This window comes from Coturnix japonica, chromosome 4 (assembly GCF_054131305.1).
Source record: "Coturnix japonica strain WE chromosome 4, WE-NBRP24, whole genome shotgun sequence".
NCBI classification, from domain to species: domain Eukaryota; kingdom Metazoa; phylum Chordata; class Aves; order Galliformes; family Phasianidae; genus Coturnix; species Coturnix japonica.
In genome coordinates, this window is record NC_140666.1 from 77,905,679 (window position 1) to 77,930,942 (window position 25,264).

The window sequence follows — 25,264 nt, forward strand, 5'->3', positions numbered from 1 at the left end:
CTGGAACAGAAGTGTTTATCAAAGGCGAACTTCTAAAATAGAAGTTAAAAAAAAACTAATCTAAAATGTGAAAATGAGAAATGTTTATTGTGAAGAAGCCAGATCTGACTGAATCACCAAAGCATGTTTTAAAAAGATACAACCCAAAAGAAATGGAAGGAAGGAATTGTTCAAAGAAATTCATACAAGGTATAAAGCAACAGCTGCCAGAATTCAAGATGATTCTGATCCTGAGAAGGCAGTGAACACACTGAAGTGCTACACAGCCAAACTGCTAAAGAAAACAGAATATGTGACTTAACAGTAATTGTGGAGCTGAGATTAAACAGAACTGTAGTACAAACCCAATACACATGGTGTGTGAGTAATGTAGATAACAGACAGGCAAGGACAGAGCGGGTTAACTGGAAAAATGTACTGAAATAGAATTGCAACAGAAACTGGAGTAAAACACAAAGAGGTTTTTATACTCAGTGTCACTGTTTGAGCCCTTTCAGTGAAGAACAGTAGAAAAGTTAATAAGAATAAGCCTGAACAACCAACTTTTAAAAGGAACTATCTTAGAACATTTGTGCTTACAGTAGTTGCAGTGTTGTATCCTCCTGCTTCCACACTACAGCTGTGCAAGCATTTCCTCTGAAGGAAGCTGTCTTAATTAGATTAAAATAACACCAGAAAAAACAGATGGAATACAATTCCCATTTTTTAAATGTCAGCAGACCGGTACATTCTTTAAGGGCCTAAATGGCTTGCAAGTCAAATATTAACATTAGAACTAGAAAAGAAAGAGGATGTTTTATTAGAGGCTGACGTACTTGAAACAGTTTCGGAAAACAACCTACCTGGAAAATTTTCTCACTGATTTCTCGTTCATATAAAGGGACTTGCTTATAGTTTCGGAACTCTGCCACCTCCTCATTCCGGAGCTGTAAGAGTCGGAATCTCTTTGATCTATTAAATTCTTCATCAGAAACAAAATTAAACTCTTGCTGCAACTGTTCCAGTCTGAAGAAGTCGGGAACACGTGTCTCTCCACTACTGGCAACCTAAATCAGACAGAAAGTTAGTACTCGTTCTGTACTAATGAAGTCTGTCAAATAACTTTTGCCAAGCTGTACACGCATATTTTGAAAGAATGTTTTTGTTCCATGCAGAAGCAGTTAAGATGGACCAAACTGAGACCAAAACGTTACATGTTTTAAAGCAGGCTTTTGTTGAGCAAGGAGTGAGAACACAGAATACACTTTGGAATCCTGTAAAACTCTACCTCCCCTACACATAAACAAAACACCGAAGGGTAAGTAAATTCTAACACAGCAGAGTGACCTACTGGAAAGGTGAGTCTTCTACATAAGTTCAGCTACATGAGCAGCTCTCCAATTTGATGCGTAGCAGTCTCAGCTGCTGCAATAAACTAAAATCTGTGCAGCCTTGACTGATGAGCAGCTTCCTATTTAATACATACAAGTGCAGAGGCAATACCCTGCACCTTATGGAAAAAAGAAATTCAAAGTTGTATAGTAACATTTAGGTATGTAATTAATCAGCCTGAACATTCTCTATTACCTATTTTTCACCACTACAAATCCTACTGAACGAATGGATTAATGAATCCTATTTTTAATAGGCATTATGCTTCTTAGCATTCACACAAGTACATCCATCAGACATTTAAATTGGTTCTGGTGTTTCACAGCTCCATTAGCCCTATAGCTCTGAAAAAAACCCACTTACCATAATCATCTGCATCAGAGCTGCGTTGTTTGGGTCATTTGGATCAAGTTTTGTTTCTGCTGCCCACTTAGCCAGTTTCTTCATGTCAGTTAAGCCTGATGTGCCAATGGACGCAATAGCATCAATATTTTTTAAAGCACTAAAAGACAAAAGACAGAACCGGTATCAGATGATTCCACCTAAAACATTTAATAACAAAAATATATTTAAAGCAATCTTGGAAAAATGAAACCAAAAGCTAATAAAAAACCCTATAGCCTGAAAATAATTACACGGCTCTTAAAGGAACTTCCCAGATTTACAGCCCTTGCCTGCGCGATGTCTAAAATCCCTTCTCTAGTCTGTCTCCTGTAACAGTGTTTTCTAGACAGAACCTGGACCTAATTCACCCTCCTGCCAGGTCTGGAACTGCTGCCAGCACCCTGCTCTGCCTGCCACGTTCAGATCCTGTAGGGCCACGTGATGGCTGGCACCGAGTGCGCTGCACTGTTTTGCCCTTGGCTTCTCACTTGTGTTCACCTACTTGTATTCACAGTAGTCCAGTATGGGAGGTAGTCAGGAGGACATCTGTACAATGATTTGCACATCTGCATGGTCATTAGCTGTATACCACCCAATGTGGATGGCGTCCTGGTTCTTGTTAGGGGTCCTTGCTCTCTACTTATCCGAGTATTCTATTTTTAAGAAAGCTTTAATAACTTACAGATCTTTCTCAAGCTTGGTTAGAACCAGCCAACCTAGCAGTCACTGCAGTAGCAGATAAAGCAGTGATGTTAAGATTGTATCATTAGAGCATCTTGAACAAACACACGCTGAATCACAGATGAGCTGAAAAGCCAACAGGCAAAGACTAACTTTAGGCATGAAAATCTTGCATCAGACTCACAGTTGACAATGGAAAGTCACGGACAGTGTTCATCTCTAAAATGAGATCCAAATAAGAATGTTTTACACTGAACATCCTTCTGGATTTTCCCATTTTTCACAAACTACCGTAATTTTAGTCTGTCAAGTTTGAAGTCAGCCTTTGGAAATTCATCTTTATGGCTTTTATCTTATGCTATTCTAGTCTCATTGAAGTCAGCAAGTTATTTATCTGCTGATCAGCCAATTACTCGAATGGCTGCAGCTTGAGTCCAAAGTAGCATAAAAGTGATGCAAGTGCCACGGTTTAGCTTCTAAATAAAAAAAGGCTGATAGAATCCAATCAGCTGGAAAAATTACTTTCTCAGTTTAGTAAGTACGGTCAAATTCTTAAGGCTTTGGAGTGAAGTAACCTGAGGTCATTACAAAAGCACGTTATGACTTCATCAGAATTACACACAAAAAAAAGCAACAGTAAAATGGACAAGTAAACTGCCACGTCCAGCACGAAGCCACAGGGCAAATCAGAATGTTTGGAGTGGAGGAATATATTAACATACTCATTTCTGCAGTTCAACACGCTTCTGATGGGATAAAATTCATTAAAAATATTACCTTGGAATGATACAGATGTGATCGACTTCCTAAATTCTTTCTTACTTAAAACTCATTTATTAACTACTACTGTTTCCATACTACAGTTTTTATCATTAGTTGGAGAAATGGCATTTATAGCATGTGTCCCAATATCCCCAAATGCACTTTGTATAAGAAAAAGGTGGAGCTTCTACTCTTTGCAAAAAATGATGACAGGGATGTTCCTTACCAACACAAAGCAAAATCTGGACTACGTCTACGCCTTGAGTACCATAAAAATGAACTTAATCAGCTTGAGCCTTGTTTAATATTGCCTATAAATAACATACTGAGAATCTGTATCACATTACCTTGGGATTCCCATGTTTTGCTGAGATACTGGAGGAATTAGGGGGACTCCTTTTTCTCCAACTGCCCAAGAAACACTATTTGATACCTTCCCAGAAGTCATTAAAGCCATTTGATTGCTACCATCAGCTTCAAACGAAAAGGATACATCTATCAAGGGAAAATAAAGCAGTATATTTATGTATGTTTATAGTATATCTACAGCATATTTAGCCATTGAAACAGCGTCTAGATAGTTTTAAAAATGCTTCCGAAAAATACATAGTCAAATTACTCCTTCTATATAAACACACAGGTTACATGAAACAACGTGACTCTGTTGCATGCTGCAGAGAAGGACTCCACTCTACGAAAGGAGAGAAAGATTCTATTCTGGCTATAGCAAGGCTTTCCATTGCGCCACAGAGAAACACCGCGTCTTCAAGACTAAGCCAAAGCTTTTTTTTTTCCCCCTGGTAATTTTTAGATTCGGTGTACGTATTCTTTTTGTCAATGAGACAAATTCACAGTCAAAAGAATTATACATATGTGAAACTTCACTCCTAAAGGTCTGTGGTACACAACTGTGTAGACAGTCATCACAGTTAATGACGTTTACACACAAAAGTGTTGCAAAAATTTTCCTTTCACACTCTCTTCTTGAGAGCTTTTTAGTTGTTGTTCTGCTCTATTTCTATCTGCATTTCATGCTCTGTACCTTTATGTGTCAGTTATCCCATAATATAACTCAAACATTATATTAACTTAAAAGTTCCGCACGTTATACTGTTCTTTTCTCTTTTTTATTACCTCTCCCTCACTTTAATTTCCCGTTTTGAAATCCCAATGGTCAAATGTTTTAGAGGACACTGTTATACCAAATACTTCATCTACACATACGTTTATATAGTCAGTTCTTCAGTGCTTTGAAGTGTCAAAATTGCTGCAGCTATGCTGATTAACACCATATGCTTTCTCTGCTCTGTCACAGGCCTCATTACTTAAGTACTAAATAAACAATTAAAAAACCCACACAACTTCTACAGTTAGTTGAGCTTCTCTAATACTATAAGCCAAGTAAGAAATACACACATTGGTGTCAACTGAATTTACTCTGAAACCTATGCCAGCCTGTTACTTCTACGTGGCTTCAGCTGAAGTACTGAAATGAGGAAGGGTGACGTTCCCTACCACTCCCAACTCCTTCATGGTCCAGCACCACACGCTGTTTGCTGCTGAACTCTATCTCCTCCATGGGAGCGCTGCCTGTCAGAACTGTTGTCTCAGGAACTGGTATGAAAACTTCAGCCAGCAAGGTGCTGCTGCCCATACCTGTTGTTTCATAGATCTAGAAAAATCCATGGCAACAGACATTAAATAAGGAAATAAATAAATTCTTTACGATGAACTGATAAGAAGTTGAAAGCTGAAGGAAGCAAAAACATTATTAATTAAAATAATCATGACAAAATACATGTTTGAGCTTCACAGCTTTGGACAAAAGGTTTTGTTATGACTTAAGCATTAAATAATTCATTTAAAGCAATTAAATTCATTTGCTTTTTAAAATGTGTAATTAGTAGACATTTCAGCTGCTAACAGCTAACTCGGACTGAGTTCTTAGTACTATACCCCCCTCACTTTTTAACATACAGGCATGGGAACAGTATGGCAAACTCCAGGCTTTAAAGAGCATCACTGTACAATGTGCATCTGTTTGGTATAAGGATTCTGTCTCATGACAGACTAAGTAAGACACACAGTTCAGTTCTGGCTGTACAGTAGGCTGCTTTGCTCTTTCTTGGCCAATTTCAGGCACAGAGAGCTTAAGAGCAATTTCTCATTCCCTGTTTAAATGTTTTTAATCAAAGTAGATGGTAAATTGGCAATTACATGTACTGAGTTTTTATTTCCTCTTTCCCAACAAGCATTAAAGTGTTTTTATGACGTGGATACAAATGTACTAAGAAGAATATTTTGGAAACTTTACCTGCAATAAAAATCAGGTTTTCTAATAGAGGTGGCTTTACTTCATTTAATCACATCCCAATTACTAACTTCCCCCATGCAGCCCACAGTCACGTTATAGGCACATATATTCATAGTAACATAAGTATTAGTTAGAATACGTGTTAGAACGTATTAGAAGTTTGAGAGCTATAAAAGATGGATAATTTAGAAAGGGTCCTTCTTTCCAACACTGCTGCAGAGCAAAACATAAGCATTACACAAGGAACCATGCTTCATATTACCTTCTCAAAAACCACTATTATAAATCGTGACCCACCTGTAGCTTCAAACTCTCTGGCCAGTTGAATATTTGTAAGTTGAAAATCTGTCCAAAGTGAACTCTGAAATCTGAACTCAGAGGTCGAGTAACGGTCCTTGATACTTCTTTGGAGTTGAAAAAGACTTTTATAAATGCAGAGCGTTTGTTGACGTCTTCTCGCCGTAAAACCTCTGCCCTGTAAATGTGTCAAACGAGTGGTGAGAACGAGTGGTGAGCTGCAGAAGCAGAAGGTTAAGATTTTAATCATTAAGCCAAACAGAATGGCAAGCACACGTTTTGGAAGCTGTAGAGGTAAGAATCAAATAAATAACAGTGGATAATCACTGTAAGAAGTGTATTACAACATTTATCTTACCGAGGACACTGCTCACTTGGAGTTATGCTTCCTGACAAGACGAGTTCAGGAATTAAAGCAGGTTCCCCAGGTTTCCTTCTGCAGCTGTTAGCTTTTTCTCTAACCTGCTGCTCTATTTCCAGGCTATCGACCATTTTAGGTGGGATGGGTTTTACAGGTTCCTCACCATGATCATAATCTTCTATTGATTCTTCTTCTTGAAGGTCTTTCTTTTTACTTTTCTTTTTGGACTTCTGCATATAGAAATAACAACGTTCTATCAAAATGTACTATTTTGATCAGTATGGCTTTTTCTCTCTTGCTCTCTTGATACACAGCATGTGCTGAGCAAGAAATAACAGTGTAATTTTATAAATCACTGCACAGAAAGAGAAGATTTCTTTTATTCTGTAGTACTGTTTCAGATTTGGAATTCAGCAATGCATTCCACTGACAGGCTTCAAGAAGATGATGCGCTTCAAACAAAACACTTGTTTAATGTTTGTTTAATGTACAACACAACCGTTTCTTCTATGTTTTGATCAGCAGCAGATAAGCTTTAGACGACTGTGAGTAACTTTGCTCTTCTGCACTTACAGATTAATGGGATGTTCAGGCAATCCAAACCAACCACCCCGTGTTTTCCCATGCAATAGCTAGTATGTTCCACATAGGCAGAATATATCCAAATACACTAGAAAATTCAGTCATGCCCATTCTGACATTGACTTTTCTCTGTATTACAAGGATAAGCTTTGAACATAGTTAGTAATAATCCAATTTTTGTGAAGCAATGACGTCAACAGTGATTTAAACAAACCTGTGCCTTCTTCCAGGATTTCCACTCTTGTAGCTCAGTTTTATACTCCTCCATTTTCTTTTCATATTCTTCCATGTATTCTTCTTGTAATTCATTTATCTCAGCCTGAATTTCTGCTTCATATGCTTTCTCATCTGATCTCTGATCAAATTCCTCCCTTCAAAACAATCGTATAAACATGATATATAAATTTATATAAACATCACATTAAAGATTATCACACATAGCATAAATCCACTTCTCCATGAATTAATTCTGTTATATCAGAAGCACCGTGTGTTGAAAAATACTAGCACAGTCTACAAGAGCTGACAGCAGATTGCTACCCATCCAAAAGGAATTTAATTACTTTTTCTTTACTTGTTAGACCTTAGAAGTTTCACTTTGTTACAGTCATTACATTCTTCCCTACTCCAAATCTGGCAAGCCCAACCAGCGACAGACACTACTCAGCTCCTTACTTTTGCACCCTTCACATCCCAAAACAGCTCATCGCCCTAAAACCTCATTGCTGGCAAATGAAATACAAAGAATGTTATCAAGACATACTTCCTCAGATAAAGCTTCATGGGTGTGTTAGTGAACTTCTGAAATTCACGGAGGGACTTCATTTGTTTCCAAACTTTTATAATACTTTTAAGCAACATTCTATCTTTTTCTTGTTCAGCATCACGAAGTCTTCTGGTTTGCCTAGAAATATTAAAAACATGTACAAAATCAGTTGTATGACTCAGTGGAACAATACAGTGAAAAGCTTAGATACCAAAAGCCAATTGATGTGGTTTCCAATGTGACTGATGGCTGCAGTGGTTTAAATCCAACGCACATAAAAACCAGATGAACTCGAAGATGACAGGAATTGGTTTCCTTCAGTATCAGTACTCTACACTCTAGTCTCATGAACTTTGGACAATCTGATTTCAATTACAGTTCATTCTCTAGAGACTTCTGAGTCTTCTGAAATGCTTATTACAGCTGTACATCATTAAAAACATTTTAAAGTCAATGCCTGTAAACAACAGCCCAGGAAACTAATGCTGCTGCTATGAAGTAATGCTTATTAGAATCATACATTACAAAATATGTTTTACACTTAACATGCTTTTAGTTCTACTAAAAAGCACTCGTAAAGATGAAGTAATGTAGTAATGTATGAAGTAATCTAAGTAGCCCTACAAGATTCTTTACACAAGCAAAATTAACAGGGCTCTTTTGCCTCAGACTATTTCACATTTCTACCCTTCAAAATGTTTGTACAACAGATATTCATTAGCACCTTTAATGATGAACACACTCTGGTGTCAAGAACAACAGACTTTTTCCAGTACTACCCTGGTAGCTAAATATGCCTAGTACTAGTAATTGGGGGTAAAGAAAATAAGATGTCAAGAAAACATTATTACTTGTAATACTTGGAGAGCATGGAAGAAAGGGAGCCTGAGTTACAGCTCAGAGAGAAGTAACACATAATACATTATTTAAAAGCACGAGCAGAGGTAGCAAAAACAATAAACAAAGTTGAAATTCAGACTTTTTGGAATGTAAGATGAGCAAGTGCTCCATTTCATTAGATGCCAGTTGTTACTTATCCATCTAGCTTGAAATCCCTTTCTTTTTTTGTTCTAAAAGATGAAGTCAGTAGACAAGAAGATGCTTAAAGACAGCATCAGTAATTATGCCTATGTAATTTATCCTATGATGAAGCAGGACCTTTCAGTAGAGATTCCCGTCTTCTGAAATACATCAGCCAGAAGAGCAGGAAACCTTCAATCTGCTGCAAACAATGATTTTCTCTTCAGCAAATGGAGACAGAAGGGCTGAAATTGCTCATTTGCAAAGCTGCTCTGCACTCAGATGACACTCCTTGCTCAAATCAACAGAAAACTACAGCTCTGATGTTTAGACAGTGAAGAGAACACAGCAATTACGTTATTGGAGGGTGGAGGAAGTAGTTATAAAGATTATTTTCCATGCTACACTCTCTTCCCATCTGCAGTTTTTCATGAGTACGCTACACTGATCTTTAGGGAAATGAAATCTTAAAACTGAGACAAGGCAGATCAGATGTTTTTACCTACATACGTGGTCCCAGTCAGGTGAAAAACCATGACAGTAACAATCCTGAGCCTACCTGAGCCTCACGTCTAACAGCTCCCAACAACAGAGCTGCTGCCAAGAAGAATTAGATATGAAAGCCCATCAGTCACCCCAGCCAAGCTCATCTCACATTACTTACGCAACACTGATCTCATTGATTTCAGTCAAGTTTTTCCCGATTCATAATAGTGCAACACTAAGCTACAGCAGGCACATAAGACCTAGGAAAGCCTTAAGATATCCAGAAGGAATTCTCTAATTGGGATTAACAACAAAGCAAGGCTCAGGGTTGGTACCAGAATATAAGAGCCACCCTTTCATAGTGAACCCTCTCATTTCTAATCTGCTTTCCGTGGTAAGATCTCCTGTCTCTAAGGTATTGCATGCTAACTGCACACCTTTTGTTCCTATCATACGTGCTGAAATACTAATAAAAATTACTGCTTTTCGATGGGAGACTTTGTCCTTCAGTATGAACAATACAGTATATATTCCAGTATGTCCTGCACAGATAATAATATATGGCAAGTCAGCATTCATAGAGGATGAAAATGTGAAGAAGCAACTCCCAAACTAAGAGTAGCGTGGATGTGCAAGTACAAGTGAAGTCTGGTGAAGACTCGTAACAGAACTGTGATTCCAAAAAGTATATGGATTTTCATTGAAAAATATAAACTTCACTTATGTGAACCACTATAACACTGCGGACTTTTTGTTGTTATTGCCCAGTTTCAGACTTTTGATAAACTTTCAGATTTTTAAGTATACAAAAGGGCTGTTCCAAAAGTAATGCTGCTAATGCCTTAGGCTCCCCAGGGAGGTGGCTGAATCGCCATCCCTGGATGTGTTTAAGAGCCGTCTGGATGTGGTGCTCAGGAATATGATGTAGTGGAGGGTTTTTAGAGTTAGGGTACTGGTTAGGCTGCGGTTGGACTTGATGATCTTTAGGGTCTTTTCCAACCTGGGTAATTCTATGATTCTATGATTATTTCACTGTGTTATCCCTCGACATCAGAGGTGGATGTGGGTGGTATAGCAGTGAAGGTTGACCCTTCCCACCAATATTCCATTTTGTTGCTGTGAGGCAGATGGCAGCAGAGGTGCAGTCTGACAAAAGGGCATCCGACATGGAAGTGCAGATGAAGCAAAAGCTCTTGGAACTTAATTCCTCCATGGATGAACAATGACACCTGCTCACACTCACTGAATGTTTATGGAGACCAAACAGTGGCTGCAGTGTGTCAGTGGCGTGTTTCAGCAGTGGTGGCAGCAACATGAAGGACAACCCACATTCAAGAGGAACGTGCACAGCTGTTATACTACAAGCTGCAGAGCATCTTGATCAGCTCATCCATACAGATTGGTTATGTTGAAAAATAGTGCTTTGTAGATGAGAGTTTTCTCTCTCAAAGTGCTATTGTGTTTCATAGTTTCATAGTTTCGTGCGGGTTGGAAGGGACCTTAGAGATCATCGAGTCCAGCCCCCGGGATTCGAGCCTCTGTGTAGCAGAGCGGCACTTCTACCACTTGCACCACAGGGGGGATTCGAACTCCGGGCCCCAGTGTTGCAAGGCGGCGTCTTTAACCACTGCGCCACCGGGGCACACACATATTGTGTTCTTCATATGTTTTAGGTTCCAGGGAAATAAATAGGAAGCATTACTTCCAGAGCGACCTATGTACTAGTAAAAAGGCTGTTCGGCTTAGATTTCCAAAATAATTTAGTTTTTATCATGCTGTTTATACTTACAGCTCACCGTCTGCCAAAATAAATACTAACTTGCACTACCAAGCCAAAAACTGGAAGATACTTTTGCTATCCGGTTACTGTCCAAGAACAATAACCATGATATCATAAAAGAAAACTCCACCATTTTCTATTAACCCACTGGCAAAAAAAAATGACCCACACACGTAAGAATGCACAGTGAATCAAGAGAACGGTTTTGATGCCAAGTGCCTTGTGTAATGAGAACAAGGAAGATGGAAAAAAAACAAGCTTTTTTTGTCTGTTCAAACAATTACATCACTTGCAGTATTGTGTCAGCCTCCATGTGATCTTATTTTAACTGAGCTTTAGTTGTGCAAAGAACATCAGTAATTTCTAAGTAACCAATAAGATGTAATCAAGTTAGACTACTTTTGAATATAAGATTTCTATCCACGCTATATTTTCCTCATAGAATCATAGAATTACTCAGGTTGGGAAAGAACATAAAGATCATCAAGTCCAACCACAGCCTAATCATAGTACCCTAACTCTAACAACACTCTGCTAAATAACATCTCCGAGCACCACATCCAAATGGCTCTTGAACACATCCAGGGATGGTGACTCAACCACCTCATGTTTTTTTTACTCAGCTTATTGGTGAAATTTCTTACGCCTTCAAAATTCTTCTAGAACCATTTCCAAGAACGTAGAAGTTCAACGTGAATTATATTCTGTTCCAGCACAGAAAGGAAAAGTAATACAGTTTTTACAAGCACTGAGTTAACAAATCCATACCTACCTGATTTCCATTTTGTATTCAGGTATGCTCTGTTGTGCTGTAGGACCAGAGGCACCAGCACTGTCTATGCTACATTGCACAGCATTCCTCAAAGCACGCAGCTTAAATGAACAAAGAAAAGAATTAACAGATAGTGTGACATTTATGTGGCATATGGTATAATATACCTCTGAAATGTCTTGCTTCTTTAATTATAGGATTATGGTTTTGCCCTATATGTGAGGCACTGGTTTTTTAGGGTGGAATTCTAATTTGGATCCTTGGATAAAAAAAGACATTTTCTGACTTGGATCACTGTGACAGATCTAGACAAGGGGGCGAGACAGATGGAGGATAATTCCAAGAGCTCAGCAAAGAGAAGGAACAAAAAAACCAACCCACATCAAATCAAAAGCCTTCTACAGTAGTTCTCTGGGATGAGGATGTACCACCAGAGGTAAGCACAGCAAGTGAAGAAACAAGAAAAACGAGGGGACATGATCAGTGTGTTACAGAAGCTGGGCAACAGCAACAAAAAGTTTAATTGCATTTTACAACTGAAAGACCAGAAGGTTTGAAGACAAGGCAGGCCTGGGAACAACAGCATGGGTTCAAACATACTTCTGAAACCATAATTTGATTACAAGGGGCCACACCTTCAATTACTATTAGAAGACAGGAATCACAGAATTACAAGGGTTGGAAGGGACCTCTGCAGATCATCAAGTCCAACCCCTCTGCTAAAGCACATCCCCTACAATAGGTTAAACAGGAAGGGGCCTGGACACACCTCGAATATCTCCAGAGAAGGAGACTCCACACCCCCAGCAGACAGCCTGTTCCAGCTTATTATTATTATTGTTATTATTATTATTATTACTATTATTATTACTATTACTATTATTATTATTATTATTATTATCTCTATGCAACTTTCTGTGTTTCAGTTACTGCTTGTTACCCTATCAGTGCCAACCAGTAAAAAGAGCCTGGCTCCATCCATTTGCCTTCTGTGCTTTTGATATTTATAAACAGTGACGAGACCTCCTCAACAGAGAGATTAAATAGAAGACACATTCTCCTAAAGTAGTTGTTGTAGTTTCTCTTAATGATAATAATGAATGTAAAAGCAGATCCAGCAGATCTGCTGGAAATGAAAGCAAATATAATATAAAAGTAGGAGCAATGAAATTACAATCAAGGAACAGTTTGTTTAAACAAACTGTTCAAACAAGAGAGATCATACAAATAAAGAGAAGTGAGTATATTGCTGAAGACATACTTTGGCTACTACAAATGAACCCCATTGGCATTTGAAGAAAAAGAAGATTTCAAAACAGATTTTGAAATAAAGAATAACTGATTCCAAAATGAGGACTGAAAGGTCCTAATATCTAATCTAAACCTCCCCTGCCCCAGTTTAAAACCATTCCCCCTTGTCCTATCACTATCCACCCACATAAACAGTCATTACCCCTCCTGTTCATATACTCCCTGCAAGTACTACAAGGCCACAATGAGGTCTCCCAAGAATACCTTGTCTGTGAGCAGTTCAGTAAGATTCTTCTGTTTTCTGGCTAAATACTGATCGTATAACTGAGCCAGTTTAGCTGCTAACACATGTTCACGGCTAAAACAGGGATGATGTGTGAATATTAGTCCAGAAATATCAATATCCAGTTGAAATGGCCCCTGAAAATCTCCAGGTCCAACAAGATACTGATTGGCAGCTGTTGTTTTCACTGCCTGAAAGAAACAAAGAGACAAACAACAACAACAAAAGGGATTTTTAAGTCCCAAGACTGAGACTTAAACTGTAGAAGACTTCAGGCTCCCAATAGTAACATATATTAAAAACACTCACCTTTCTATAGACTGTTTCAAGTTCTGGTGCAATGCCTTCTTCCAGTGAGAATACTGGAGGCCTAGTAGAAGACTGTTTAATTGGATTAGGCAGCGCTAAGATTCTGCCATCATCACCAAACCACTCTCTCCCCTACAAATGAAGATAAAATATATTGTTCATTCCATCTCTCAATGACTTGCAAAAAACAACTATGAAAGAAAAGGTGACTATGAGCTGTTTCTGACTAAGGATAAGCTTTGAAATCACAGAATCAAGAGCATGCTCAAATATATTTACTTATTTTTTTCTTTAAACGTTGAATCAGACTCGGAAAAGAACAAAAGAAAATAAAAATCAACAGCAGTTAATATTTAAGAAAATACAATGTTTAAATGGGTAGAATTCAAAGAATTGTAGTTTGACACAAGACCTTGAAGGAGCTTTTTCTTTCACAGGAGAAAGTCAAAGAGCATCACGAAAAGTGATTGTGGCACCAAGTCTGACAGAATTAAAGAAGTGACTCAATGAACCTTCTGGGTGCCTTCCAACTTCAGTTATTATATGTACTATAAGAAAATACAGAGTGGAACTGCTATATTCTAGTTTAAATATATGTTAACCTTCACACCACTTAGTACAGCACAAAACCTACCCGAAGCACCTTTGCAGACTACCCCTATTAGCTACTGTTATAAATCTTGAACATAACCAGATAACTTATATAATATTTAATTACACTTATAATCTGATCAATACATTTCTACAGCTACATCCCTCACGTTACCTTTAATGAACACAGATGATATTCCTCACTGCTTTTGTTATGATCTTCTAGTACTTCACTACAGAGCTCAGTCCTGATTTTAAGTCTTTATACATACCACTAGCTCTCTTCTGTGGCACATAGAAGCAAAGTGATTTGTCCCCCAGCAAGCTTTGAGTAAAGCCAGGAAGACATCAGTTTTCTAAGGTCCAGACTGGCACTCTGCCTATTGGGAAACACTAAAACACAGTCCAACAAAAATCCAATTTCTTGAAGTCCAATATAGCTAAACATTTTGAAGATGAAAGCCCCGAACCACCACGACCTTCTATTTACTGACAGCCTATACAATAGCAAAATAATATTGATAAATAAGAAGTGTGAAGAAGACAGTTAAGAATACAATAATGACTCACATTGTCCTGTCTCAGAATTCTGTTTTCTAAAATATTTTGATTAGATGGTGATACAAAAGGCCTTTCTTCTGCATAAAGACCCTCATCCTCAAGGTGCCTCGGCTGCATGTTTTCAGGTATCTTCTGAGAAGTAGGCACTAATAAGAAATTATACATAAAAGCACGTAAAATATCTTAACACTGCTGTTCTAGTTCTGTAATTCAGTAACAGCCTCTGCTGAGCATTCTTTAAGTAAACGGTGCTCCATATAAAGCGTGCTGTCTAAGTACTGTTAGTACTTAGTTACAGTTTATTTCCTAAGTAAAATAAACTGTAAAAAGTACATAACTGAAATAGATCATTTTCTTTTTCTGGACAGATGCACAGATTAATACTATCATAAAAGTATCACGGATGCTCCAAACAGATAATTAAACATTTACTTTAAACAATCTTTAAATGGAGTTTAGTTTTAATAGTTTCTTCCCTAACCCTGTAAAACCTTTCTAGCAGTAACAACTGATTACATGAACATTTTGAAGCCATTCTTGAATAAAGTAAAGCTTTAACTATTATTAGTTTGGTTCAGGCTACTCTTGTACAAAACCCAGAACATGCATAAAAACTCATGTTAACCAGGAACAGCAGGCAGGATTCTTTAAACACCATTTGCAGCACGACTTCACTGGTGTGTATGGGCTTAGTACTTTTTGAAGAGCACTCTCTGCCTACATCCAAGAAGTAAGTAATTACGCCAATAAACACAGTAAGTACAGTGACCCCCTGCATCAGAACACACTGGAAGCAGTCAGAATTCAGATGCAAGGTACAAAAGAGGAACCAAATGTCAAAACTTGGGTATTTCGTTTCAAGCTGTCCTGGTATCATTCTAGTTTTATACCATTACAGAAGTCCTTTCTGTTTCTTTCACTTCAAATATAAAATAGAAAGTCACACCCTAGCAGCACAGAAATCCTAATGTTACACACATAGAATCACAGAATCATTAAATTACTCTTGGCAGGCTTGTCATATGGAAAATATTACAGATGTGGTAAAGTAAGTACTGTATATTATGCAGCGCATGAATCACTTTTAGTACCATGTGTACACTGTAACCTATTTTATATGCTAAATAACATAATAGCTAAACCCCAGTGAAAAAGGGGCCAGCCACCTTCCCTTCACTACAGAAGGGACCACGTTATAATCCAGAGCAACCAACGCACCAGCATAGCAGATGGTGATCTGTGAAGGTGCGCATATGACTGGTTAACATGTTTTGTCAGACCCTTTCAGACACAGACTTAACTGGATGATCAGTGTCAGACACAGCCATTAAAACTATCCCTGATGCCAGTCAGATACGTGATTTTTCAGTACATCAAAGAATGCAATGCTATACAAAATCTAGGAAGAAATTTGTACGTGCCATCTTCATACCTGCTCGCATGCTGGGAATGAAGAGAAATTCTTTTTCTTTTTGCAGTTGTTCGGAGTATTTTTCACACTCAACAGGCTTCATTACTAGAAAATCTTCATCTGTGTGTCCCATAATGAACAAATCAGCATCTTTAACTAGCTGTGCATCTTCATCCTATAGTTCAGGTGCAAACACCACCATTAGTTCATCTATTTCTTAAAGCAGGAATTTTAGGAAGTATGTTTTCAGAACATCTAAGGAAACAAAAGCTGCCATCTTCTATCACATAATTAAAATTAATTCAAGTCTGATTAAAATTATGAACATTTATCCTATAGCTCACACCGTTTCCTCCTCCTCTTGCTCTTCCTCATGGCTTTCTACATATTCTTCTGCCTCTTCTTCATTTAATTCACTCCTTTTCCGTGCTCCAGCCTTTGTAGCTTCTGGTTCAGGATCAAAATTTAAGGTAAAGAAATTATATGCTTCTTCAGCGGAAGGATAATCACTCTGGACCTGTGAAAGGAAAAATAAAATCATATAAAGATGTTTTTAAAGAAACATAAAGAATCAAAACCATCTTCCCATTAACATTAGCAGCAATGGCAGGTATAAACACTTGTTACTGGATAGCTATTTGTTCTGGAAGAGACCCCACAGAAGTGCTCTTAAGGACTGAAACCTTTTTAAATGATAGACTAGCGATGAAAAAAACAAAGTATCAAATTCTGGCTATAATGCAGATATCATGATATAATGATGGATAATAAAAATACAGATGAATCACTTACGGATAAATTTCTAATTGTATTTTGCCTGTGAAAAACTGAGGCACCTCTGAGTATTAGGATGAAAGCTCCAATAGAAGAATTAACTTGAACATTTTTTGACTATAAACATTTGTGTTCCTTTTACTACGAGCTGGTGAATTCAAGTGAGAGGACTTTAAAAGAAGGAACATTTTTCCTCCAAGCTCCACAAATTGCATACAGATGGATTTACTTCACTTTTAAAAATTAAATAACCCCATGTCATTCTTATGTTTGGTTTCCATTTCATACTCCAATTCTAGGCACGTACTGTTGAAGAATTACACTCAAGACCAAGTTCTGCTTGCTTACCTGAACAGAATCACAAAGCCTCATAATGCTTAAATAAAATTAACGTCAGCTATTGAAATGAAAGAATTAATATTTACCTGTGACTTCTGCTTGAGTTTTTTCACAGAATCAGAAAACTTTATTTTTGCTGATAACAGAGATTCATCCCTTCGCGTCTCTCCAGGTTCATCACCAGACTGCACCAAAAAAAAAAGTTTTAACAAAATGGTTCATCTAAAAAGCAAGCAACCAGCAAATCACAGCTGAATACTGAGATTAGAGTACACTGAGAGAGGGTAAGGAGAAATCTGCCCATCCCAGGGACTGGAGAAAGGAGAGAGAAAGGAGAGGCTGACAGACAGCACCAGTCCAGAAGCTGTGGCAAAGGTGCTGTTGCCCAACAACACTTCCCACAGAGAGAATCAAAGAGCCCAGGGCCAGTTACTTCTATTGTCTCTGTTGAAATAAGGAATAATATTAATTATTATTAATGCTTAATCAAAAAAAAGCACTCTCTATTGCTTGGGTGCCTGAAAACAAACATGTTGGTTTTTCTTTCCCCCCCCTCTCACAAACAATTATTGGTAGACTACTCTGAAACCCTGTGGATGACATTCCCTTGCCTTCTAAAGAAAGGAAATAGCACAGTTGTCCTAGTTGTCCTTTCCTTGTTTTCTGAAGCTTCAGTCCAGGCATGCCCAACTCATGGCCCAGCACAGCTCACAACACAGCCTGCCCCATCCCTGCCCCATGTGCCATCATGGCAGTGATTGTGCCAGGCCACTCAGCACCAAGGGAACTAAAGATGTACTAGGAACCCCATGAGGGCTGAAACCAGGACACGGGGAAGGCACAGTGCAGCACTAACTGAACTGAAGGTAAATGACACTATGGATTTTGCTGCACTGGCTAAACACAGCCCTGTGAACAGTAAAAAATATGCAGCCATAATTTCTGTTTTGATAAAGGAATTTGTGAACAGGTTTCAAGACAGCAAAAAAAATCATGAATTATTTAGGTTTATTTGCAACTCCATTTCCAGTCAGCACAAATACATTACTTACGAATTTTCAAATGTAATGTATAGAGTTGCAATCTAAAACTTGATCACGTCTCTTTACCAGACCTTTACGAGACCTCTCTGATAAGAGAGAAATATCCCTCACTTTGCAGTCACACCTCACTCACATCACTGCTTTTTGGCAGTACTTACACTTGTGAACAATTATTGTCAAGGATGGAGCACGTGAAGAGATTTGACCTCATTGCAGCCTTTCAGTACCTGAAGGGAACTTACACCCAGGAGGGGAGTAAACTCTTCGAAAGGGCTGACAATAGCAGGACATGGGGAAATGGTTTTAAGTTAAAAGAGGGAAGATTTAGGTTGGACGTTAGGGGGAAGTTCTTTACTAGGAGAGTGGTTAGGCCCTGGAACAGGCTGCCCAGGGAGGTTGTGGATGCCCCGTCCTTGGAGGTGTTCAAGACCAGGTTGGACGGGGCCCTGGGCAACCTGATCTAGTAAAGGTGTATGTTTGGTGGCCCTGCCAGGCAGGGGGGTTGGAACTACATGATCCTTGAGGTCCCTTCCAACCCAGGTTATTCTGTGATTCTGTGAAGAGTAAAATTTCAACCAAAATCTCTGATGAACACCTTGCGAGCTCACCAAGAATTGCAGCCGCTGCCTTCAAACCAGTCTGATGCATTAGTTTCATAACCACAGGGCAGCACGTCCCACTAAGTTTTATGTTTCTGCTGTTGTCTTTTTATATGTTTTAATAAAAAAACATTACAAAATAAAATAAGTTTTGTTACTTTATACACGTCGACGATGTTATATATTTAATGGCAGCTGCTCCAAAAGTATCAAAGAGTATCTGTGTGCAGGTTTCACAGACATAAACTTTGTTATCTGGTTAATAAAGAATTCCTCTTCTAACAAAGAATATGCTTATACTAATATATATATATATATATAGAAAATAGTGACAAGGAAATGCAAGTACAGAGCAATGACAAAGCTGATGTTTAGTAGTTATAACATTTAGCGACTGCACTATGCCAACTCACATAAAGTTATAATAAAGTAACAGTAACTTAAATACTTCAAGGTATCTTAAGCAACAGAAGTAACAAACCTGTAAATGACAAGCTGAACAGGACACCTATACTGTAATTAAAGAAAAATGATTATCATTCAACATGTACATTAAAAGCAGCAATTAGGGAGGTTCCTTTGAACAAAAGCAAACAATATCATTTTAGTCACAATAAAATGAATGGAACTGATCTGTGGTTGAGCCTATAGCACTTACCCCTTTATCTAGTCTGAGTTCTGCTTTCCTTCCTCTGATGCTTTTTAAATGCCTTGACTGCAGACCCAGGTCTTCCTGAGACAAAGTAGCTTCTGCTTTTGACTAAGCAAACCAAAAAGATAATGCTCAGTGGTAATATAGAATATGATAGGACCAAAGCTACATTAATTCACAGGGACTCAACATCTCATGCATGCTTGCATTAGGGACAAAGTTTTTTAACTATATAATCAGTTTAAGTGCTTTTTAGACCTAGACATTAATACCCCTTATTAAACTGCACAGTAAACTGGCAAGCAAATCCACTCATGTCAAAAGAGTGTTAATAACGTTTTTGATGAAAATATACAGGAATCTTGTAATGATTTTATAACTTTAATTATTACAAAGGATAACTTTTATATTGGAAAAACAACTGAATCATAAACTTCAGGAAAAAAACCAAACCAACACAGCATGAGAAAGTCACTGGAAAAATAACCGCACCAAAGAATCAATCCGATATTATTTTGGCCTTAGAAATAAAAAAGCAGATAACCCAATCAGTCACATGCAGCACTAGGAAAGCAAACTGAAGATGCTGGTACTCAGAAGAAGAAAGCCAACCAAAGAGGACTTCTGAAGGACACGCACCCTGGCTGCTTTTAGTTTCTCTCTCATACGCTCCCTGACGGAAAGTTCTGAAAATGCCATCCTTGATGTAGAAGGAACAGGGGGCAAACCTGAAAGAGAAAACACAGTGATGTGATTCAGTTGATTGCTTTGTAAAAGACAATTTGAACTATGTAAAATAAGCCTATTTATAGCCCACAGACTCCCATGTCCCAACAAAAAGCACGAGGAAATAAAACTTTGTTTTTATAATTCAGACTTTACAGATCATTAATTTAAATGCTACAATATGCCCTCACAGGAGGATTCCTATTAGTGTTCCCACACAGCACATTTTTTTCTCCAAAATTTAAAGTGAATGAGAACTTACCTCTGATCAAACTTATCAAGACCTCATTTTCATTCGAGGATTGATAGAATTTCTTGCCCTCATCTTCTACATCAGACAGATAATGATTTCTTCTGCCAGATTCAAGCCACTTCTGTAGAGTGACCTCATACCCTACTGTATGCCTCAATTTCTAAACAGAAAGGATAAATATTTACCCTTTTGCTTATTAAAAAAGCTATGGTCTTAGGGACAGAAATACAAAGGAGTGGATGCCTACAACTCAACCTCTCAGGTCCCAGGGAGGTGGTGGAGTCTCCTTCTCTGGATATATTCAAGACCCACCTGGACGCCTACCTGTGTGACGTGGTGTAGGGAGCCTGCTTTGGCAGGGGGGTTGGACTCGATGATCTCTAGAGGTCCCTTCCAACCCCTACAATTCTGTGATTCTCGTAAGAAGTCAAATGATTAAGAGTACACTATAAATGAGATTGCATGTGTAACCAAATGACTGAGGTTCCACCAACTTTATGTATTAAGCAGAGTTGTGTTTGTGTTCTACACAGCACCTGGAGATGATACCTACTTCCCTTCCATTGGGCCGCACCACCACACTAAGAGGGTCAGACTTCACTCCTAGTTTCTGGAACTAAAGGAAACTGAGGAAAGTCCTTTTTCGTAAGTTGAAGCCTACAGAAAGTTCCTGCACACAGAAAGGCCGTGTGTCTCCTATAGAGAGAAATGATGGACCTGAATTGCAATAAAACAAGCCTCTAAAATCAGCTGTGGAATATTCAGCAGTGCAAGTCTCCGTGGTATGTTTTGTGTTTACAGTTGTCATGGCTAATCCAGTGTGTAAAAACACACCACACTTCATTGGAGCAACCGCTTCATTTCCATGTCATCCCAATTAATGAAAAATGCAAAACAACAGATAAGAATCTGCTTTCAATCTTCTGAAATACGTGACAATCCCCTGTAAACGTTTCCAGAAAAGTCAGGTTAAAGTGAGCAGCGTAAACATTCAAAAGTAGCGCAGAAATACTCTGTCATCACTTCAAGCACCCACAAAACTGATGTTCCACGTGATTTTCATTAGTGAATCAATACCCTGTGATAACAGGGAATGATGCTGCTCATATGTAATGAAAAACATTTTAAGCCCTTATTAGTTGTGGCAAAATTAAAATCAACACATCAATTACTGTGGGGTTCTGTAGTTCCTTGGAAGAAAGATCACAAAGAATCATAGAATGACCTGGGTCAGAAGGGACCTCAAGGATCGTGATGCTCCAACCCCCTGCCTGGCAGGGCCACCAAACTTCCACAATTACTAGATCAGGTTGCCCTGATCCATCCAACCTGGCCTTGAACACCTCCAAGGACGGGGCATCCACATAAATGTTTATTTCTCTGTGCCATGGAATTTCACTGTGTTTATGTGTACAGGCCCTACAGCCATGTGATTTCTTCTTAGCTTTAAGGTACATTTAGGAAGCAGGAGAAGACAAAGCACTATGTTGCAAGATCACCTTTTCAGGACTGCATCAAAGCAGTTCAGACCACAGTTAACACCACTATAAACCATGAAGCAATACAAGAAATGAAGAGCTATTCCTTTCTAGAATTGAGTGTCTTTGGAAAACAAACAATACAAACTGATGAATTATATCATTATGAAGTCAACCACTTGAATTCACATCACAACACACAGCGCTTCTCACTCAACCATAACAAAGCTACCAGAATCACAGGAAAGAGAGACTTCAGAGGACAGAACAGTGAGTTTTTATTGAGTAAAACCTCTGAGGAAACAAAACACTCTCCAGAAAGGAACTAATGGATAAAGGAGCTTCTGTAAAACCAAACAAGCATCACTAGATGGTGTCTCTTGATTTCCTCACACGACCCATCTAACAGCTGCTGGGACCCAACCTAAAAGCTGCTGGGACCCAAACTAACATCTTCTGGGACCCAAACTAACAGCTGCTGGGTTCCCTTTCTGGAACAAGGAGGCACAATGACCATCATAGAGATGCAGACGTTCCTACACTGCAGGTGCCCACAGCAAATACCACCTTTTGCTAAGATGAGCTTAAGGACAATACGTTTCCCTTTGACACCGACAGGAGCATCACAGCGGTTCCACCACAGCAGTGACCCGTTACTGGAGGTACCGGCAGGCTCCATTCTGCCCCATTCAGCCCCACAGAACCGTTAATGTTAGTTAAAATCCCACTCCCACGTCCCCTCACGCCCCTCCCCTCCCGCTGGGTCACTCACTGCGCCGTGCCGCTGGGCCTGTTGCCATGTCGGCGGCGTTCCCTCGCTCCGCCCGCGGCTCGGGGGGGCCGGCAGGTCCCGGTAGCTGGAGCGGGGCAGAAAGGGAGGGGAGAAGGCATGAGGGAGGGGACAGGGACGGAGAGCGGCCTCAACAGGGCAACAGCCGGTGCGACCCCCGACCCTAAAGGGGAGGGGGGAAAACACGAGTGCACATGCGCGGTGTCGCGCTCAGCGCCCTGTGTGCATGCGCGATGGGCGCTCGGTTGCTCCTCAGCAGCTTAACTAGTCGTAAGATATTAAAGCAAAGGGAGGACGGCTGTATTAGATGATCTTGTTGGTCCTGTCCTTGTGATTCTATGGTTCAACTTGCCCTAAGAAAGTGGTTTTGTTGGGCAAACCACCTCTGCATTCACCTCAGCACCAGTTACTCCAGCAGCTTGCACAAGTTCTAAGCATTATGTGCCTGCAAACTGCAACGCGAGTTACACAGATCACACAGAATCACAGAATGAAGGGACCTCAAGGATCACGTAGTTCCAACCCCCCTGCCTGGCAGGGCCACCAAACATACACCTTTACTAGATCAGGTTGCCCAGGGCCCCGTCCAACCTGGTCTTGGACACCTCCAAGGACGGGGCATCCACAACCTCCCTGGGCAGCCTGTTCCAAGGCCTAACCACTCTCCTAGTGAGTTAAATCAGGTAACAGCTTTGTGGCACTAAAATTATAACGCTGCAAGAAGCTGCAGTGCTTGTGTTGCTCAGCTCATAAACTTCATATCAAACTTTTACGTATTAAACTTATTACACTTAAAACAGTCTCCTAAAGGCACATCAAAATGGAGAGTGCTGGCAACGAACTACAAGGGCTTTATTATGGGCACTTTCTTTAACAATTCTTTATCACTTCCTGAAATTAAGTGCAAAAGCAGGCACTAAAAAGTAGTAATAAACAGCTGAAAGCAAGTACACTAAAGCTCTCCATTAGCTCGGTGGCTGTGTTGTTTCCAAAGCAGTACAACCCCAAAACAAACACAAGTTTGTTTTTTAACTCCTCTTCACAAATTGAGTTACATCAGAAACACACCATGCTGAGGGTTCTGCATTCCTAAAGCTGTCTCACGTGCAGAACGCTGCGATATTTAGACAGATCTGAAGGAGAATAGTTGTTTCCTACCTGGGTTTTCTGGTGCAGCAGCTGTGGGACTGCTGGCAGCCAAGCACAGCAGCCTCCCCTAGCAACAGGCTGCTCTGCTTTTTAAAGAGGAAGGCTCAGATTCTGCTCCTTCCACCACTAAAGCCATTCTGGAAGACTTTTTGTTTAATGGACAATTTATTTTACAGTAAGAGAAAGCTATAAGTAAAATACAGGGAAGATGAAGAAGTGATTGCAGCTCCTGCCCATCACACCTTATCCCAGTCATTGCATAGTTGGTGTGGCAGAAATCTGTCAGTGCTATCAGTCTGTAGAAATGTGGATTGTCTTACATAGGGTTCCTCATTTTTATAGGTACAAAACAGAAGTAAGACAGAATTTAAGTCATATATGATTCCTGGAGGAGGGAAAAACACATTCATTTTGGTCAGCATCATAAAAACAAGGAAGCCCAGTGTATTTGATTGCACTGTGCAGCAGATGCAGTGCTCCAAATGAGATGATGTGAGAATCTTCACTCTGTGGGGCACAGCACTGTCACTGATGTTTTGCCAAGGAGCAGACAGAACCTGTGGGTGCTTGTAGAGAGAAACGACTATAAAAAGCAAAATGTTAATTCTTAGTGAAAAAGAGAACCTTCAGGCTTCATGGCTGGGGCCATGGCTGCGGGCCCTGTTTTTGGTACTACCACCTCGTCACAGCACCCTACATCTGCTGTGCTGGCTGCCCCAAATGATGCAGGCCACAGGGTGATCTTACAAAATAAGACTACGTGTTGTTGTATTATTTAAATAGCAATTTTGACTCTGATAGGCAGCTCTGCAGTGATCTCAGCTTCAGGGAGGTTACAAAGAAGGGAGAACAAACTCTGCTCAGCGTGATTACTTCAAACTGATTGCACCTCACTCCAGCATGACTGAATCCACAAATAAAATTCCTTGAGATTTGTCACACATGGAGGAAAAATCAGTGTTCACTTATCAGACCATCTGCCAGAAGATGCAGGTGGTGTGGAAAGGAGGAAAGCCTGCTGCTTTGGCAGCAGCAGCAGTGGTCGACAAGTTTTCAGATGATTAAAGAGGTTGTTTTTCAACTCAAAGTTTAAATCCTTCCCACTGACTTCCAAACCTAAGAATAGCACTTGTTTGAAAGTGAAGAATGAGAAGAGAATGCTGGGAAGAGGTTGTGTGGTTTTTTACTCTCAGTTCTAGAAATCTCATCTGCTTCTTGCTGAGTTCACTTTTGGAGCCTCTTGATTAATTCCTTAATAATCCTTAAGCATGTTGAACATGGGGACATCAATGAAGCATCTGTCTAACCTTCACATATTATAAAACCTTTGGGAGGACAGCCAGGTTACTTCAGTTGAAGCTGTCCAAGGAGAAACTGGAGCATTACTTCATGAAAGGTCTGCCAAGAGGTCACTTGCATCATTATAAAGGTACTGCTGTGTTCTTCTCGTCAATCCATATCTTCTAACTGAGAGACATG

At 39.4% G+C, this 25,264-nt stretch overlaps 1 protein-coding gene across 7 annotated transcripts in view; it reads right to left on the minus strand.

The window, feature by feature from the left end:
- CC2D2A (coiled-coil and C2 domain containing 2A) overlaps positions 1-23,860 on the minus strand; it is a 37,708-nt gene extending 13,848 nt beyond the window's left edge. For 3 of the 7 annotated variants that reach the window (XR_014945494.1, XM_085545723.1, XM_085545721.1), the window contains exons 1-18: positions 22,619-22,801; positions 20,029-20,117; positions 19,396-19,497; positions 17,182-17,280; positions 16,329-16,499; positions 16,004-16,157; positions 14,581-14,717; positions 13,420-13,551; positions 13,092-13,301; positions 11,577-11,677; positions 7,516-7,656; positions 6,967-7,123; positions 6,168-6,400; positions 5,810-5,987; positions 4,714-4,870; positions 3,546-3,693; positions 1,735-1,873; positions 843-1,046 (exon numbers count right to left, since the gene is read on the minus strand). Coding sequence is in view for 6 of the 7 variants with exons in the window: in XM_085545723.1 (XP_085401849.1) it covers positions 843-1,046; positions 1,735-1,873; positions 3,546-3,693; positions 4,714-4,870; positions 5,810-5,987; positions 6,168-6,400; positions 6,967-7,123; positions 7,516-7,656; positions 11,577-11,677; positions 13,092-13,301; positions 13,420-13,551; positions 14,581-14,717; positions 16,004-16,157; positions 16,329-16,499; positions 17,182-17,280; positions 19,396-19,497; positions 20,029-20,117; positions 22,619-22,646 (2,580 nt within the window). In the remaining variant the exon portion in view is untranslated. Of the gene's footprint in view, positions 1-842; positions 1,047-1,734; positions 1,914-3,545; positions 3,694-4,713; positions 4,871-5,809; positions 5,988-6,167; positions 6,401-6,966; positions 7,124-7,515; positions 7,657-11,576; positions 11,678-13,091; positions 13,302-13,419; positions 13,552-14,580; positions 14,718-16,003; positions 16,158-16,328; positions 16,500-17,181; positions 17,281-19,395; positions 19,498-20,028; positions 20,118-22,618; positions 22,802-23,794 lie in introns of those variants that run through there. The other 4 variants (XM_085545724.1, XM_085545726.1, XM_085545725.1 and 1 more) reach the window with 4 other exon arrangements.
- Positions 23,861-25,264: the final 1,404 nt, after the last annotated feature.